Below are 19,126 nucleotides of genomic sequence, written 5' to 3' on the forward strand. Positions count from 1 at the left end.
GAGTCTTTATTGTCCCTAGTACAAAGACAGTAAAGTCATTTTAAGGTAAAACTACTACCTAGTGCTGCTTAAATAATAATCAGACAAAGCAAAACACCCCGAGGACCCTTCTGTCAACGTATTAGATGTTCAACTACCTCAGAATTTTAAGTTCAAATAAATCTATTTTCACAGTAAAATGTTTAAAAATCCATTTTCAGCAAGTGGTCCTGATCTTCTTTCAATCTCTCAATCCCAATGGGATGGAAATAGCTGTGTTCAGCTCAGTAGCACATCTGCCACATCTGTCCACCTTCTCACCATCTGACTGTTGATTACCTAAATGGAAGTAATTGAGCGTTATTCACTCCTCTGCGTGGCCTTGAGGTTCTCCACACTTTCATCTTCTCAAATATGACTTAAATACAGCTTCAAGCGTTTGACCTCATTCCCCACATATTTCTTTTTTCTTGATTTCACTCACTACTTTCCTTTTTCCACCTCTCTCGTGATTATGTTTGGAGTTCTTGTCTCTGAATGGAGATCAGTGTTCAGCGTTGACCTCCGACACTGTGATGTTTGAATGTGCTGCTAAATCTTAGCCTAAAAGGAAATTATTTCACAGAGCAGTTCTGCTGAAGATAGTGAAGACTATGAAGTGATTACAGTAACTTTTGAAAACAAATTTCTACAACTGAAAACAAATGAATTCAGAACCTGTTATTGACAGTGACTTTTGACTGAATGTTATTGATTACTGGCAGAAATGACTGGCTTACAATGGTCAATAAAGCTGATGAATGATTAATAAACAATAGACAATGCATGTTGACATTTGAAATTTGTAAACATTTACATTTGTTGATAGATTATTGTTTGACAGCAGACAATAACTAACCAGCATTTAATAACTTGTACTTGTCAATTATATATTTATTATAATAACACGTTCACTGAACATAAGTTAAGTAACATTTAACTAATTGTTAAAAAGGGGAGTTTGGGTCCTGGGTGTGATCTACTCCTCAGTTCACCTACTGTGAGGAGCAGTGTGACGTATTTTCCCTGTGTCTGTGTAGGTTTCCTTCCACTTTTTTAAACACCCATGTGGGTAGGGGGTGTGTGGGTGTGTGAGTGACTGGGTGAGTGGATAAAACTATCCACAAATATGAGTGTGTGTGTGACTGTGTGATTCTGGGTAGGTTCTGAACCCACCACGGAAACTGATCAGGATGAAGCACTTACAGAAGTTAAATGTAAGACCAGATGGATGAATGGATGAATCAATTAATGAATCAATGTTAACTGACATATACCTTCCCAGTGAGATACAGATTATACACAGTTATCACATATATAAAGATACATATCAGACAGATCTGACTTATAAAACATATCACAAATATCTGAAAGATTGGGATCGATATTTGAGTTCCTCAGCTCTGGTATAAGGTTAACTTTGGTGTAAACGGTTTTCTTTTACCCTATGGATGGAGAGTGGTGTAATAAGCCCAAGTATAACTTTATTTCCTTGATGTAAACTGTAGTGATATTTGATGTGTCAGGACTGATTTGAGACAGAGGTCTAAGTTTAAACCAATAAGGAGTTAACATGTGTGTTTGTCTGAGAAATGATCCGTGCTGGAACCCTGATTATTTAGATAAGACACATGGAGCTGGTTATAGACTAAAGACACACAGAGTATTCTCCTTTACACACTGCCCTGATCTGTACACACAAACACACGCACACTGTGACCAATTAGATCTACAGCTGCCCCCACCGGCCAATCAGATGCAGCATAAAATCAGTCACTGTTAACACCAAAATGTAGCAAACAATATTCATATGCATCACACACTAAAGCACTCAGAGAGGGAGCACACACACACACACACACCTGGAGTGGCAGACAGCCCTCCCAGTGTCCAGGGAGCAGTAGGAAGTTAGGTGCTTTGCTCATGGGCACTTCAGAGTGGATGTTGAGGGAGGAGACAGTGCTGTTTTTTTTGTTTTTGTTTTTGTTTTATCCACCAACTCACACTTTTGCTGACAATCTCAGAGATTAAAGGGTGACCCACTACTCCCAAGCCCACTTCACTAAATATCAGCCCCTCAAATCCACATATTTACACCCTATCTGCTGTATATACAGTATGTGTGCATTTAGGGGATGATATTCATACCAGTCTGTAGTGGAAATCTGTATTTTAGGAGTGGTCATTTGTGGAGGCTTAATAAAAGAAATCAAAAACAGTAATTAGGGGAATGTTAAAAGGGAAAGTGGCTGGGGGCAGTGATGTAATGGCACATGTGGCTTGTTTGGTGAACAGAACAAGGCCATAGGGCATACGTCCATGAGAATCAGAACTCGTGTTGCTTGCTGTTTCTGCTATTGGTTTTATTGTCTGTCGCAGAACATTTTGTGGCCTTGGTGTTTGTGGTCCGGAGTCGCCTCTAATTGGTGCTATAACACTGTGTCGTCTAATGCTTTTCAGAAGAATCTGTACAGCTGTGTTCCTGCACTGAAAATTTTACAGCCTCATAACCACAGCTCTTCATACGAAAGCTCCAGAGACAGGGCAGCACTGTGTCCAGTTTGAAACTGAGTCCAAATGAGGATATGGGGAGCCCACCATCTACAAATAGCACGGATTAAAGTATTATACAACTTCAATTACAATTATTCAACCATTAGATTTATTAGCAAAACTTGACAAACTGTCAGCTGTTTAAACAACAGGAATAATTTAGAAAGCTCAAAAAATTAATATAACAAGAAAAATATATCTTAAAAACCCAACAAAAAATGGCATTTTCAATGACTACTGCGGTCTCAGAATTATTCATTTATGCAATGTCCAGTCAAAATCATACTTCTGCTGTGAGGAAAAAAATAAAACTTAACACATTGGGTCTGAAAGGTCGTGGACCCGTGAGGAAGTGATTACAGAGGAAAGGAAATTGATAAAAAAAAAAAAAAAGCTACTGGTGTACTTTAAAGCAGAGGGCTAGTAATATCTGGCACTCAGCTGATGGTATTAAACGTACACTTGATGGTGTCTGTTGTTCATTTGTATCTAGTGTTCACTTGATAGTAGGCTTTATATGGTGCTTCCCTGATATATCTGGTGCTTACTTGATAGTACCTGGTGTTTATATGATGTTAACCAAGTGAGTACTGGATCAGATCAGGTGAATATTATGTTGCTTTTATCTGGTGCTTATCTAACACTAAATTTTTTGAAAAAGCATATATAATTGCACTTGTGAGTAAAGCTTGTATCTCCAAAATTATACATTTACAGGTGGAGACAAAAAAATCACATTATGAAAACGCTGGAACAAAATGGAGATGCAAGGTTTTTGTTCATGATAATTTATTTGTTTACTTTGCTAATGTTGTCCAATCCCAGCACTGGTGGGCGTGGCTTGTCTATATTCCTGTTGTGTGAATAAATAAATGCCCCCGGAGCCCCGCCCACTGGAGCACGCGGAGCACTTCATGCAGTCGCGCGCCTCTTTCAGCGGCTCATAGATGGAAGCGGAGGGGAGGAGAGGCACGCGCAACATGTCCAGCTCGCTGCATTAACTCCTTCACGCCTGCAGTAAGACTCCTTTTATGGATTAGTGTATTTGGTTTGATTGCTTGGTTGTGTTAGCTGTCTGTACTAGTCTTAAATATATATTTCTGTCATGTTTGATATTGCATGTTGATAGAACGTTGTACACAGTTGTTTGCAAACGTTTAGACACTCCAGGTCAGTTCACATAGTTTGTTTGTTTTTTTTTTAAATGAAAATAATGCCATGTTTAACAAATTCCTTTTCAAAGACAATTCACTATTTCTGTGCAAACATAAAAGACATGATTTAAATACATCATAAAAGCTGCCAAAACGTGTTAAATGTTAAATGCAGCAAATAAACACATTATATTTTGAGGATGTGTCTGTTTTTAATCAGAGAAACCATGCTTTATATTTCATAGTTATTTAACTGGGGGTCCCCAAACTTTTGCACAGCATTGTACATATTCCACATGTGCTAACTTCATCATTATTATCTCCCCACAGGCGCATTGCTGGATGGTGGATGCATTTCTGGAGCCACAGATCTACGCCTGCCAAAAACAAACAAAAAAAACTATAAACAAATGGACACTTGCAAAACCAGGAAAAATATGAGTGCCATTGTTTTTAATAAGCTCGAGGAGCGTCTGCGTTTTGAGGAGAAAGACGTGGAGAGGAACAGCCTGAACTATTTAGATGTGATCGATGGACAGCATCCAGAGTTACTGTCCAGACACAAGGGGCTGGACAGCCAAGGGGCTCTGAAACTCAGGAGGAGTGGGTACGTACTGTGCTTTTTGGGGGGGGGGGGTTTGTATTCCTTCTTCACCTCCACTCAGAGGAGGGCTAGGGTCTTTTTGGAGGTGCTTTCTTCTGGGTGTTTATAGTTCCTACAGATAAAGGAGCATTCGACTGACCTTTATTAAGTCATTTACACGTGAAGATAACGGTATTAATATGTGACATGAACACAGCCGCTGGTCAGCAGTCCAGTCACAGCTCATCTGTGTTTCTAATGATTTCTAAGGCTTGGTTTATAAAGTGCTTCACTGTATCACAGCTTGTCTTGCTTTCCAGTTTTAATCAGCAGCTTCATGTATTAGGTCTATTGTTCCATTCAGCATGAAATCCAGGCACAGTATAAACAATGGCTTGATTTCTTCGTTGCAGGGCTGAACGATTAAACATCATTTTAAAATAATCACATCACAAGAGCTTCCTTTTTACTTTAGCCTCAATTATCAAGAACAATGTCTTAAGGTTAACGACTAAATGAAAGCCTAGAACTCTACATTCAATGTTCAGAATCAAAGCCAGAATGACTTTGTTATTAAAGCAGGTCCGAGGATTAATTTCTAGAAACGATTTATAGTTTGAATCGCAATCATATTATTGGTCAGAATCATCACAATTAGATATTTCCCCCAAATGAAGGCCTTTTTTGTAAAATAGAAATATTGTCCTTCTATTTTTGTTATTTATTCATTAATATATTTGTTTGTTTGTTTGTTTATTAAATTATTAATTAAGTTATTTGGAGACAACGTAAACACTTAGATTTTTCAGAAGTTTGGTCATTTGTTTGTTTGTTATTTTAAAAGTCAAGCTTTTTATTCTCACCAGTGTTTATTCAGAAACAGAGCTATACACTGAAGCTATATTTTATCATTTTCAGAAAAGATATAGTCAAAAAATAACTCAGAGCCTCTTCTATTTATATACAGTCCTTTCATATTACAATACTGGAGATGCACGGATTTGATTGGACGAGAATAATAATTTTTACTTCATAATGTTACTTTGTAGGTGTACTCACCCTAACCCCACTGTTCTTCACTGATATAAACACTGAGAGATTCCATACACATATCACACACTGTGTTTAATGACAAAGGAAGAGTCGTTTCTGTTTTGGGTTTGATGTAAAGTGTGTTTATGCTGTGATCAGGGTTTGTGAATGTGCTCTGTAGTGATGCTGCCCGATGTGTTCAGAAGACTGATGAACACAGACTGGACCCTGTGCCAGATGCAGCTGCAGTAGCACTCAGTAGCAGCTTTGCTCCACAGTGACATCTGCTGATTAACAGAAGTTCAGTTCTAATGCCAGATTAAGACAACCACACACTTCTATATCTGTAAAGTAACTGAGTTTGCTGTGGGGCGACCGGTCCTGTCTTCATGCATCTCGTCTTTTTCCTGTTCTCAGTAAGGGCTTCTCTCCAGCTCCACGTCCTTTCAGACCCAGAGAGCTGAGGAGGTGTTCAGTGATTGTACATCTTGATTTCTGTTGTCTGTCGGTTGTTAGGGTTCCCATGTTGTGAATATGGTTTAATGCTGTTCTGAACATCAGTTTCAGAAGCTCTTGCTGTATGTCTCAGAAATATACCTCCTCAGAAAAAGGAATAACTTGCACATAATAGCCATTTTAACTGGAATTTAAGTAAATATTAGAATCACTTTTCTGCATTTAACCCAATCCGTGCAGTGAAACACAGATTGACAAACACACTAGTGAACACTAGTAAATATTGGCTGGTCATTAACTTTTGACCAGTACTTTAAGTTATAGGTGTTAGGAGTTAAGAAGAGGTCCGGAAGGTGAAGGGGTTTCTGCTTGGTGTTTTTTTTTTCTGAGCAGAAGGTTGAGTTTAGTGAGATTAAATTATGGTTCTGTTTTTCACATTGTGGGCTCTCTCTCTCTCTCTCTCTCTCTCTCTCTCTCTCTCTCTCTCTCTCTCTCTCTCCTCTCTCTCTCTCTCTCTCTCTGTGTACAGTGGGGGGAAGGTCCGGCACAAGCGGCAGGCTCTGCAGGACATGGCTAGGCCTCTGAAACAGTGGCTTTATAAACACAGAGACAACCCTTACCCCACCAAAACGGAGAAGATCCTCCTGGCCCTTGGCTCCCACATGACCCTGGTCCAGGTGAGGTCAGCGAACAGACAGCTCCCCACACACTTCTATTTTGTTACTAGGTTTAATGCACTGAGCATTAATATATCAGTTGCTTGGAATAGATCATTTGTCCCCTTTGCTGCAGTTACAGCCTTTGATTTTCTAAGATGACTAGGTTGTTGAACATAGCTGTTGGGATGTAATGGTATTCAGCAATTAGAGCATCATTAGTGAGGTCAGGGAATGTTTAAATTTGATTTATTTTTACTGTGGCATGATCTGGTCTGGGCGGTGGTGCAGCAGGTTAGTGTCGCAGTCACACAGCTCCAGGGACCTGGAGGTTGTGGGTTTGATTCCCGCTCCGGGTGACTGTCTGTGAGGAGTTTAGTGTGTTCTCCCTGTGTCGGCGTGGGTTTCCTTCAGGTGCTCCGGTTTCAATGACTGTAACCACTTATGTGGTTCAGGGTCATGGTGGGTCTGGAGCCTACCCAGAATCACTGGGTGCAAGGATTGAACACACCCTGGAGAGGGTGCCAGTCCATCGCAGGGTGGTATACATTCACTTACACAGATGGATACTTTTGGACTGTGGGAGGAAACCCATGCGGACACAGAGAGAACACACGAAACTCCTCACAGACAGTCACCCAGAGAAAACCCATATGATATAGTGTCCAAAATTGTTCACTAACCCACCCACTTCAGTTTACTATAATGGTGCACTATGTAGTGAGTACTGTAGGGTGAGTAGGAAGCCATTTTGGACAAAGCCATATAGTGTACACTTATGATTCCTTCTGGTGAAAAGTAAAAACCCAGTCATTTTGTGGATTGCCCAGGTGTCAAACTGGTTCGCTAACGCTCGGCGGAGGCTGAAGAACACTGTCCGGCAACCGGACCTGAGCTGGGCTTTGCGCATCAAACTCTACAACAAATATGTCCAAGGGAATGCAGAGAGGCTCAGCATCAGCAGTGATGACTCTGAGGGATCTGAGGGTAAGAATGGATGAGAGGGAAAGACAACTGGAGGCTTTGACTTCACTGAATGCTGGGGTCAGCCATCTTAAACAAGCAGTATGTTATTAATGTAGTAATTGAAAAGTTGGGTGACTTGGGGTTTAGTGTTGCTTAGCAATAAGAAAGATACTATATGAATTTATTATTATTATTATTAATTTTATTTATATTAATTCCCCCATTGGTGAGTCTTCTCCCCAAGTCACACACAGTTCCACCAGCATCTCCGAGACACTCCACTGCCAATCCACTGCTTCTTTTTGAACAGCCACTACTAGCTTAAAAGAGAAGCAGTTCTGTCACATCAACTGGCAGAAGCTGAACAGAGAGATGATTGGAGAGGAAGGGTATTCCTAACAACCCTAAAAGCAAGGCCTATTGTCCTCTCTGACTGCAGGTCTCAGTTGGCTGAGGCTTTGCGGATTGAAATACCAACATAAGGCCAATACTTAGACTGCTTAGAAGCAGCCATATGCAACCCAGTGGATGCATGATAAAAACAGGTGTTCAAGCTGATTTGTGTAATACAACAGTATGTTTACATGAGGACGGGGTGAAATATGCATTGTACTATGTTCCATATTTTTCTTTCCCTCAGATGGAGAGAGCCCTCTACAGACGCAGGCGTGTGAATCTGAGTCCAGTCGACCCAAGAATGTGATCCAGGACAACAGAGGCTTGAGGACAGATGCTTCTCTGTGTGCAGACTATGTGTCTCCTCCAAAATACAAGAGCAGCTTGTTGAACCGTTATCTCAACGACTCACTGCACCATGTCATGACCTCCAGCAAAGCCCTGGAGTCCCGGAAAAGACACCATTCTGGATCCTTCAGCTCCAATGAGTACGACGATGAACTTCTATCTCCGTCATCCTCAGAGACAGAGGCCAACTTCACCTACCGCTCAGGTAAGAGCTCAAACTGGTCTTGTGTGTGGATACAGATGTGTTGGACACTCACTGTCTGCGTAGTTCTACAATTACAGACTGTACATCTGTTGCTCAGCACACTTTGTTAGCTTTCACCCTGTTCTTCAAAGCTCAGAACCCCCACAGTACCCCCACAGAGCAGGTACGATTTGATTGGTGGATAGTTCTCAGCATTTTTGGATGCTGATATGGTGGTTATGAGTTAGTGTGTGTTGTGCTGGTATGAGTGGATCAGACACAGCAGTATTGCTGAGGTTTTACACATCTTAGTGTCCCTGCTGGACTGAGAATAGTAGGCCAACCAAAAATATTCAGCTGACAGAGTCCTGTGTCACTGATGAAGGACTTGAGGACACAGAGTTTAAAAACTCCAGCAGCACTGCTGTGTCTGATCCACTCAGACCAGCCCAACATGCACCAGCTCACCCCCACCTCATCCGTTGGACAACAGGCTGTAATTGCAGAGCTACAAATCCATACTCCTAGTAATCCTTTATAAAATGACTTGTAATTCCTTAACTTTTTGGTCATAAGTTTGGTCTCTCACTTCAAAATCACAGTTACAGCTGTAGTTAATTGTGTACATGTACATTAAGTCTGCCTGATATTATTAGCTGACATCATGTGACAAAAAGTTTCAGGATGATGTGTTTATTTCGGAGTGCACTGAAGGTGGTTATATGAACTGTGGAAAGTTCTTTTACTCAGTGGTGTCATAGCTTATAGGAACACCTGCTAATGTCTCCGAGCCGTGAGCGCTTCTGTCAAGCCAAAGAGGTTGAGTTTAATTCATCGTTTGCATAATTTCCACCGCAACCTTTTCAAACGTCCTATTACTCTGTTGGTTTTGTCTCCCTGCCACAATGGAACAGCCTCATTTTGGAGGGGGAAAAAAATGAAGGAATGTTCTCCTTTTGATTTCTTTATGCGCCTGTGCTAGTAATTTAAGCAAGTAGTTATTTGTGTTGCTTGCTTCGAAGCCAAACAAGGTAGCCAACCACAGAGTGTGGAGAGATTACATTTCCCTAATGGGACATAATAGCAGTGTGGGTAGCATTAGTTGCTTATCTCTTGATTTTATTGTGTTTCCACGCACAGGTTGGGTTTTAGGTGGAGTCTGTGTCAGAGGGTGACGTGGCCTAGACATTGGAATTCCTCTCTGAGGTCACACAGGTCAGATTTAGTCAGGTTTTTGGAAGGAGTTACATGATAGGACCAAGAGTTTCTGGACACCTGCTCATCCAGTGTTTCTTGGGAATTAATGAGTAAATTTACTTGTTTTACTCTTGGGGTAAATTTCATTTACTAATTTTAAATTAGGCTTTACACTAGCAGTTTGATGGAGCAATCGATGGCATTCAGGTCAGGGACTGATGTTGGATATTAGCTCCAGATCACTAACAGAACTCACAACAGTTTGTCTTAAAGGTATAGGATGGTATTCCATCTATCCAGAGAACACATTTCCACTGTTCCACGGCACAATGTTCTTTATATCCTTCTAGAGGTCTTCAAATACGGACCTAGGGTCCAAGTTCCAGGATGGGATGCTAAAATTGCTGGCTGCTATGAGGGTACGGCTAGTCAGGTATATTAGCTGTTGCAGCTATGGCATCATACAGGACAGCCATTTTAAAATCTCTGTCTAGAAGCTAGATCTAAAGTCCAGATTTGAAGACTTGGCACTGCTTGACAACACTGACAAAATTTGTTCACAGTTACCAGCTCAAAACTGTTTGAGACAAGATTGTAATAATTAAGGCACGTAGTTTGCTACGATGCTAACTGGGTAGCTATAAGCTACATTAGCTGTCACACTTTGGACAACAAACATATCGTCCGTCTCAACGTATAGCTGCTTAGACACTTGTTTGATCTGTCTCTCTTCATTCTTAAATTCCGGCTGTATGTTTGAAATATAAAACGACAGACATGTTTCAGCAGTTTTCCATTTGCTGATCGCCAGGACTGTTGTCAGTCAAAGTTGCATCCCACACAGAAAGGAGACATGAGATATGTACATAATGAATGCTGCTGCCTGTCAGGACACAGAGAATCCCATTAAACACATCAGCAGAGTGCTTCTCTGGCAGTTTCCTGAGGCTTGGCCCCTTTCTGCTGGGCTTGCTCCTAACCTGCTGCAGTTTCATCACACAGGAATGTGGATGGAAACATTCTAGTCAAACCAGAGTGGAACTATGGCACATAAGAGCCATAAAAATCCCCCTCGTGTAGTTTCCTCCAAGAGGTTACGCTGCTCCAGAGCTGGGTTCCATACTGAAGGCTTTCCATGGCCCAAATTTGCGGCGGAGACCAAAGTGTACTGCTACTGAATCTGTGGTATTTTGGTATCTACAGACACAGATTTGCAGAAGTTTAGCATCCAGGGGGCTTTGCTATTTTGGTTATACTTATATATTATAAACCATATCTAATATTAGTTAAAGCTATAGTTCATCTCATTTAATCTTTGCAGAAAAAACATGAGTCTAGGGTCACTTAGCACTAGCAGGACAAGCTGAGCAGTCCCAGCTTTGGGTTGTGTAGCAGTAGAGCGGCATCCTATAGACTGATGGAGCTCCATCTGGTACCTGCTGCAATGGTGTTTTTGTGACCAAGAACGAACCCTACAAAATCAGTACTTGACCTCACTAATGCTCACATGGTTTAATGCCATCTAATACTCGCAGCAATGTTCCAACATCTAATATCAAGCCTTCCAATAATTTATATCTAAAGTATGGTCCACCATTAGGAGTGAAATATAGCATCCCATTCAAATACTGCATTTTAATATGGTTACACATGTTGTTCAAGACTCATGATTACCTCACTGTTTCCCTCGTCCCCATACTTATCATTAACACTGCACGCTCCAGTGCATCGTAACTGCAATCTCAGGGCCCTCTGCCCATCATCTTTGATGGAAAATGGCTTTCCTACAGATCGGTGCTCATAAAGTGCTCAGGTCAATATTTTCACACTATTTTCTGTAGTTAGTGCTGTTCCACTGTGGACAGCGTCCAGGTCTTTAGGCACGTCTAGCGGCTGATAGCGTTGAGAACCGCCCGATGGGGGCAGAGCTGGATTTTTAGAGGACGTAGGGGTGAGATGTTGAGGCCATTCAGAGTTGAACAGAGGCAGGAAAGGAGGAAATAAGCCATATGTTGACTTAAAGCAGCAGAGTGTGAAAAGCCCAGTCTGAGCCAGGTTAGTCAATGTGTAAGTGTTGGTTTTTGTTGAGTTTTAGTCTTAGGAAAAAACTAAAGGACAACAGCATTAAATTATAGGTCCAAGACATGTGCTTTCATTCATTCTTTGTGTGTAACCACTTATCCAGTTCAGGGTCACAGTGGGTCCGGAGCCTACACGGAATCACTGGGTGCGATGTGGGAACACACCCTGAAGGGGGCAACAGTTGCTTTCATTATTTAAAAAGCTAAATGGATCATTTGATTTATATTCCAGGAGCTCATGACTAGCACTTGGGTCTATCACCAAGAGATTTCCAAAAAAGTACCCTGACAAGCATAGTTTGCCTTGATGGGTAGATAGGACAGCCTCCACTCTCCATCACTGTCTGTGGTGCTAGATATCTGTCAGCTGATGTGACAGACCTGGGCAGTTTGCATTCTCCACTGATGAGTGAGAATTGGGGAGAAAATTCAACGAAAACTGAGGATAAAATCATTGTAAAATTTATTTTATAAAACATTAAAATTTACAATCACAGCCCAGCAACTCCTTTTGTTTGATTTGCAAATGGTTTTTGAGTCTGTTTCCTTTTTCTTTAAGTCTATATTTGGTGAAAGAGAAGGTCTTGCACGGCTGTAATGGGTCCCACTTTTCTCTATGTCCTCTAAACATTGTTAGCTGTTTTTCCACGTTTCACTTTAACATTCCCATTCCCTGTGTGTGGACTATGTAATTGATCTAATCTCCTCAAACCTCTCCTGAGAAATGAAAATCTGAAATGATGTACAGGCTCTGGTTTTAAGGCTGGTCAGTGCTTTGGGTTTAAATTGTCAAAGTCAGATGTTAGACGTTTGAGTTTACTTCATTAAAATTCAATTACAGGCCAGCGGTCTTTGAGAGGCTCAATTAGCTGAGAGGCCGAAGAGAGACGTTCAGTAGCAGCAGCCTAATTTATGCCAAATGATTTATTAATGCCTGATAGTAGCTTTTGGCCCAGGTGCTGTTTGAAGAAATCTGAGTGGGAGATGTTTTAGGCAAAGACTATTGAAAATTGTGTGCTGTGTGCGAGAGGTCGCTGTCCAATTTTCCCTCTCATGGCTCCCCTAAGAGAGATTTTTCCTCACTGATCTGGCTGCTTCCAGTAGAATAATGAGGCTGTTTCATGGTTACAGGCCAAATTGAAGCAGATACACATGACCAAGGGCCAAGTCCAGAAGACTACTGTACAGACCTGTCTGTCTGTGGCATAAGTTATTGGACCTATATTTTTATGCCTGTGGACCAGGATTTTAATGCAAATCACTGCTGATGTTACTGTGTGGCTGTTTCTCAGTAGTAAGAATGCCAAGAGCGGGCCTGTTTTCCACAGAAAAATGTTCTTAAAGCTACTTTGCTAGAGCAAATTCATGCAGCTGCAGTGAATGATAGGATTTCCATGTTCCCGCGGCCACAAGCTAATGCATCATTGTTATTCAGGGTGGATCAAACACAACATTCAGTTACTTTATCCGTTCTTTGCATTTGTGCTCTTGAATACTGAAATGTTGCCTGGGTGGTAGAAGATGACATCAAGCAAAAACAAGAAAAACACTATGCACACAGAGAAACACTGTTTGTTACTCTGTGTGGCTATGCATTTTAAATTATGTCATCAGTAAAATCTGTCAGAACACAGCTCCAGAGACCTGGAGGTTGTGGGTTCGATTCCCGCTCCGGGTGATTGTCTGTGAGGAGTTGGTGTGTTCTCCCTGTGTCCGCGTGGGTTTCCTCCAGGTGCTCCGGTTTCCTCCCACAGTCCAAAAACACACGTTGGCAGGTGGATTGGTGACTCATAAGTGCCGGTAGGTGTGAGTGTGTCTGTGAGTGAATGTGTGAGTGTGTGTGTTGCTCTGTGAAGGACTGGCGCCCCCTCCAGGGGGTATTTCCGTCTTGTCCCCCGTGATTCCAGGTAGGCCCTGAACTGGATAAGCGGTTACAGATAATGAATGAATGAAATCTGTCAGCCTCAGTAGTGCACTTTTTGGCCATTGTGATGCCATCAGTGGCCAATATCACATAATGGCAATTGTGATGTCATCATTTGCAAACTTTCAGTAATGGGCCATTGTGATGTAACCATTGCAGCCTGTCATATATTGGCATTTGTGATCACATGCAAAATACCAATTATTAGCCAATGTGATGTCATCATTTGCAAACTTTCAGTAATGGGCCATTGTGATGTAACCATTGCAGCCTGTCATATATTGGCATTTGTGATCACATGCAAAATACCAATTATTAGCCAATGTGATGTCATCACATGAACACTTTCAATAAAGTGTCATTGTGATCAGTGCACCGTCACTTATTGGCAACTGTGTTTCATCACATGCAAAATCTCCAGTTTTGGGCATTATGATGTCATCACAAACTTTCAATAATGGGGCAATTTAATGTCATCAGGGCAGCCTGTAACTTAGTGGCAACTGAGATGTCATCACATGCCACCATTCGTATAAGAGCCGTTGTGATGTTATTGGTGCTGACTGCCACACCCACTGGCTCCACAGGCCTATGACAAACTGAAATCCTCTACAGTGATAATACAGGTTTTTTTTCAACCACATTGAAGTTAATCTTCAGAATACCTTCCCCAGTCATCAGTGAAGAACCAAAGGCATATGTTTTCCGGGGAGGTTTGAGTACAGTGCTGTTGCTCACTGGAGAGTCTGGCAATACAGTGTCAGGGGAACAGAGAAAGTCAGAGAGAAAATAAAGTACTGTAATAACGTTAAACGATGCAAATGAGCTGTGGCGCAGTGGAACAGAGCGCCTGTGTTCCTGACACAACGCAGATATGGTTTTTCCATCTCCTCTGCGCAGCACAGACATAATTGCATTTGTTTTGGCCTGGCCACTGCAGCACGATGAAACAGCCTGCAGCACTTTGCTTAAAGCTTGAAGTGGACACATATGCTCTCGCTAGCACACACAGATTGTGAGAGAGTGTTTCCCAACCTGCTTGGAGTCCCCTGCCCTTCGCTGTTGGTGGGGTTTTCTCACAGAGAGGTGGATTCCACAAATCAGTTCATTCCCAGGCCCGTCTACAATTTAGAATGGGTGAATTTATGCAAGAAAACACTAACCTTCTCACAACATGGGCAGGGGCACCAGCAGGGACACTTGCAAATTTCATGCACAGGTCTTGGCTCCCCCTCTTTTCTGAAGAACACTCAACTTTACTTACACTATAAAAATGAGCCAAATTTTGTGATCTATGCCATTCCTATAGTATTGTGTGTGTGTGTGTAGCTGGGTGGGTGTGTTGCTCTCTCCAGGGTGTGTTCCTTTCCTGTTCGGGTTCAGGGGAACAAACAAACAGCCTTCCAGTCCGAAGCAAACTCCTTTAACCTATAGGCTGCAACTACCCATTACAGATACAATACATTGTTCCAAGAAACACAAACACACTCATTTATCATCTGTGTTCTATTTCACATGTGCTTTTATCCAAGATGTGCTTTTATTCATTCATTGCCTGTAACCCCTTATCCAGTTCAGGGTCGCGGTGGGTCTGGAGCCTACACGGAATCACTGGGCATAAGGCGGGAACACACCCTGGAGGAGGAGCCAATCCTTCACAGGGCAACACACACTCACACATTTACTCACACACTCACATCTATGGACATTTTGAGTAGCCAATCCACCTACTAATGTGTGTTCAACCTGTGGGAGGAAACCGGAGCACCCGGAGGAAATCCACATGGACACAGGGAGAACACACCAAACTCCTTACAGACAGTCACCCAGAGCAGGGCTCAAATCCACAACCCTAGGACCCTGGAGCTGTGTGACTGTGACACTACCTGCTGTGCCACCGTACCACCCTGATGTGCTTTTAATAGAGAATAATATATAATAGTGCAGACAGCTTAACTTTCATGTTTTAAAATATAAACAACATTTTAACATAAAAGCAGAGCACACTACATGGTTTACAAGGGAACTTTAGCATTAGCTTCCTAACACCTCATTACCTTTAGTACAGGAATACAGTTTATTTCTTTATTCAATATGGCTTGTGTTTTGTGGCAGCTTCCTCATTCTGATTATAAATTTAACCAAGCTAAATTACTGACCACTTTCACAGAGGGGTTCACTGTAACAATACCCACCCCCACGCAGTTTTGACTCCCCTGACCAGGGTGGGAAACTGCCCTCAGACATCTAGATTTACATGAAAGCAAGTGCACGCTCACGTGCTCTGGGACGGTTACAAAGCGGCATGGGGTCAGTGCGCAGAGTTACGTGTCCAGTCTGGGTTTAACATTACTTTTGCTTTCTATGTTTTGTCACACAGCACCTAGGCTTTTACAGCTCAGCCCATTGATGTTTAGGTTGTAGCAAACAAAACTGAGGGTTCTTTTTTATTTCTTTTTAGACTCCCTGGACTGCTCCCATCCTTGCGACAGGTGAGAGTTCTCTTCATACTGAAAATACCTTACTGCTATATTTCATAAAATATATTACACTAATTATTTCTTAACCTAAGACTATAGACTAGACTAGCCAAGGTATGACTGGTGTTTGAAATGTGCTTCTTTAGTTTTGAGCTAGAGCTACTAAGCTAATGCAGCCTGTATACAACAGTTAGCATAGTGCAAATAGCATAGCTAAATAGTGACACACATGCTTCAAATCGTGCCTATACTAAGTCTAAATAATATTGCCTATGTTGTTAATGACACTGTATGACGTACTGTAATTTGTCAAAATGGACAAAAGACATTTTCTCAAGATGGCAGCCATTGTTTGTGCAGCATAATATTAAAATGGCCTCCTTGTTTCTACACTCACTCTCCATTATCTCAGCTACACTGTCCCATAGCCGCACTTTGTAATTCAACAAAATCAGACTGTAGTCATTACGTTGCTCTGCATTTATTTGAGACTTTCTTTTTACAGTATTGGTCACAAGACCATCAGAGAGCAGCTATAAAGGCTGTTTTTTTTTTATATAGAAAATACATCATAGGCATTAAGTTTATCTGTCTTTTCACTAATGATACATGATTAGCTCGTTGCTAATACTATACTTTAATTAGCCTTCTGAGTTTAACTCCTGAGCTCCTATTTCCCCACTTTTGGCATATGAGTTTATCACCACTGGTTCAGGGGTCCACAAGGGTTGAGCCACACCTTTGGTTAATAGTCTGTATTTCTGTATTTCAGGAGCCATGGTCTTCATAAAGGAGGAGGTCATAGGAAAGACCCCACCTACTGGAAGGAGATCCACGCTGCAATGGCCCTGACCAACCTGGCCCGGAGTGAAGAGGGAGTGGGCCCCACAGGGACCACCAGCTGTATCATCCAAAAATCCTCCCATATAGCAGAAATAAAAACTGTTAAAGTGCCAATAGCACCTCGGCATTAGCCGTTCTGTACCTGAGCCATAATTACTAGGACAGAGTCACAGTTACCAAAGGCTAATAAAAAAACTCCTTGAAGACTCCAGTTCTGGAAATCCCAAAGTGATCCATTGCAGTATTTTGTAAGGAGGGTTTGACATGCATTGTTTTACCAATGTGCCTTTGTATCTAGGATTGACTATTAATATCACTACCCAACAAGGACAGGAAGGGACCTATAATGATCAAGTTCTGTTCTGTTTGGACTGTTAATGCCGCTGAACTCCAGAGCACAAGATTTACACTCAACAACAGGACCACTTCTTTCCTCGTTTTTTTTTTGTAATTAATTTTGACTTTGACATCCGCCGTCAACATCTGTTAACCTGACATCTTTTCCATGGTTGAAATGTAATATATTCATACGTTTACCACTTTCTAAGTTAATGTTGATGTTTACTGAGGCAGGATTTTTGTCCCACGATACAGAAAAGTGCTTTTGTTTTGTTTTTGTTTTTTTATGTATTGCCATAATATTCTTTCTTAATGAAAATGTTCCATTGAATTCTTACCTACTGTATCTTTAAGTGATTGCTTTGTTATTCTGGGTGACCCCAAGGGAAGTGATGACCAGTCCGTGCATGGTGGTCTACCCAGTGTTGACTCATGCTGCCCATTGACTTCTATATAATTGTATTTTAAGTCAACAGGTTTCCTGCTCTTTTCTAAAAAGGGAAATCATCATTTGCGCTGAAAAACTTTGATTATTCCTTTAACCATAATCCAAGCTATAGTCAGTTGACTAATGTTTTCCAGGATTTTCACTAAAATTAAATTACCTGACCCACCTTATATAAAAGGGCAACATATTGGATAGGCCCCAGTGTACACACACCACATCGGCAAGGAAAGAATCATTTCCATCCAGACTTTAGTAACACATACAGTAGGCTGGAAACCGAAGCATATTATTTGGGAAGGACTCAAAAAGAAGCAAAAAGAGCTTCCAATCTGATAAAGAAATAGCACCCGCCATGCTGAAACAGTTAGCTCCCTTCACGTCCAAACAATGCTCAGATGTTCGCATGTATTCATCCTTAATGGACAAATATGTGCATTTCAGTTATGCACCTTGATAACAGTGTTAGATATGGTGTGGGACTGATCTGATTATTTCCACAAAAGCCAGTCTGGAATCTGTTATCCAACAAAAGCAGTTGTTTGTGGAATTGGATGTTCGAGACCGTCTGGTGACCATCACATAACCCATGGTTCTACTGCGATGAAGTTTCCTCCTCCAAAGGTCAGAGGAGAGGCATCATTTTGAAACACGTTTTCAGTTTTCCATCACCTCGGGCAGTTTCTTCTACTGGAGGACTACACCCTTTGTATCAACACGAAAGCCAAAACAACACGGGTGCTTTAGCGGATGGATCCACCACCTTTTAAAACTGTTTAACACAATTAAAATATCAAGTGTCATTTGGTTTCAGACGAAATGCTTTATCAGAGTTTCGAAAGCTGATGTGTTTATATCTAATTTTAATATCGCTATGGTATTTGTGCATTGTGTCCGTCATGGGTACAGCATACTGATAGTTCACTATTCATTATTCTTAAAATTTCCAGATATGTTTGCGTATTCAGTCAAAGGGCATTAAAATACCCCTTCACAACGTCACAACTGAGACAAATCACAGAGAAGACACCAAAGTAAGGGATTGAAAGGATGTGAAGCTGTGAAAAAAAACCTTGCTGAGAACACAGATTAGTTGAAAATATTTATATCAAACAAGGAAGCTGCTGGTCTCGAAATGACCCTCAATGTAACTCCATTTCTTAGGATTGTGAGAAACCAGAAAATGCAACTGTGTACAAAAGTCGCTTCACTTTTTTTGAAATGTCACCTCAATACAGTGGAAGCAAGACAAAAGCAGGACTTAAAATGAACAACCTGCAGAACTGAAAAGCTAAATAAATACTTTTGCTTCCTGGCACAATACGTTAGGCCAATGGCTAATTGTGACACTTTGATCTGCACTTTGAATTCTTAATTCCCAAGAACATTTGCACTTTTAAAACAAATAGTTCAGGAGATTCCTTCTAAAAGGTATCTGCACTTAATATTAGCGAGTTAAAAAATACACAGC

The 19,126-nt window shown here is 41.3% G+C and overlaps 1 protein-coding gene across 1 annotated transcript; it reads left to right on the forward strand.

The window, feature by feature from the left end:
• Nucleotides 1-3,524: 3,524 nt before the first annotated feature.
• Nucleotides 3,525-17,104, forward strand: LOC136676100 (homeobox protein Mohawk-like). The gene is made up of 7 exons (XM_066652958.1): nucleotides 3,525-3,588; nucleotides 4,056-4,332; nucleotides 6,326-6,473; nucleotides 7,283-7,439; nucleotides 8,059-8,367; nucleotides 16,010-16,040; nucleotides 16,801-17,104. The coding sequence occupies exons 2-7, from the start codon at nucleotides 4,136-4,138 to the stop codon at nucleotides 17,000-17,002; spliced, it is 1,044 nt and encodes a 347-aa protein (XP_066509055.1). The 5' UTR covers nucleotides 3,525-3,588; nucleotides 4,056-4,135; the 3' UTR covers nucleotides 17,003-17,104.
• Nucleotides 17,105-19,126: the final 2,022 nt, after the last annotated feature.

This window comes from Hoplias malabaricus, chromosome X1, assembly GCF_029633855.1.
Source record: "Hoplias malabaricus isolate fHopMal1 chromosome X1, fHopMal1.hap1, whole genome shotgun sequence".
In the NCBI taxonomy this organism is placed as follows: Eukaryota; Metazoa; Chordata; class Actinopteri; order Characiformes; family Erythrinidae; genus Hoplias; species Hoplias malabaricus.

Bases quoted from the DNA above. Each gene is read 5' to 3' on its own strand.
- LOC136676100 (XM_066652958.1), top strand. From the start codon at position 4,136: ATGGACACTTGCAAAACCAGGAAAAATATGAGTGCCATTGTTTTTAAT. The intron at 8,368-16,009 runs GTAAGAGCTCAA...ATTTCTTTTTAG, and splicing joins CAACTTCACCTACCGCTCAG to ACTCCCTGGACTGCTCCCAT. The intron at 16,041-16,800 runs GTGAGAGTTCTC...TCTGTATTTCAG, and splicing joins TGCTCCCATCCTTGCGACAG to GAGCCATGGTCTTCATAAAG.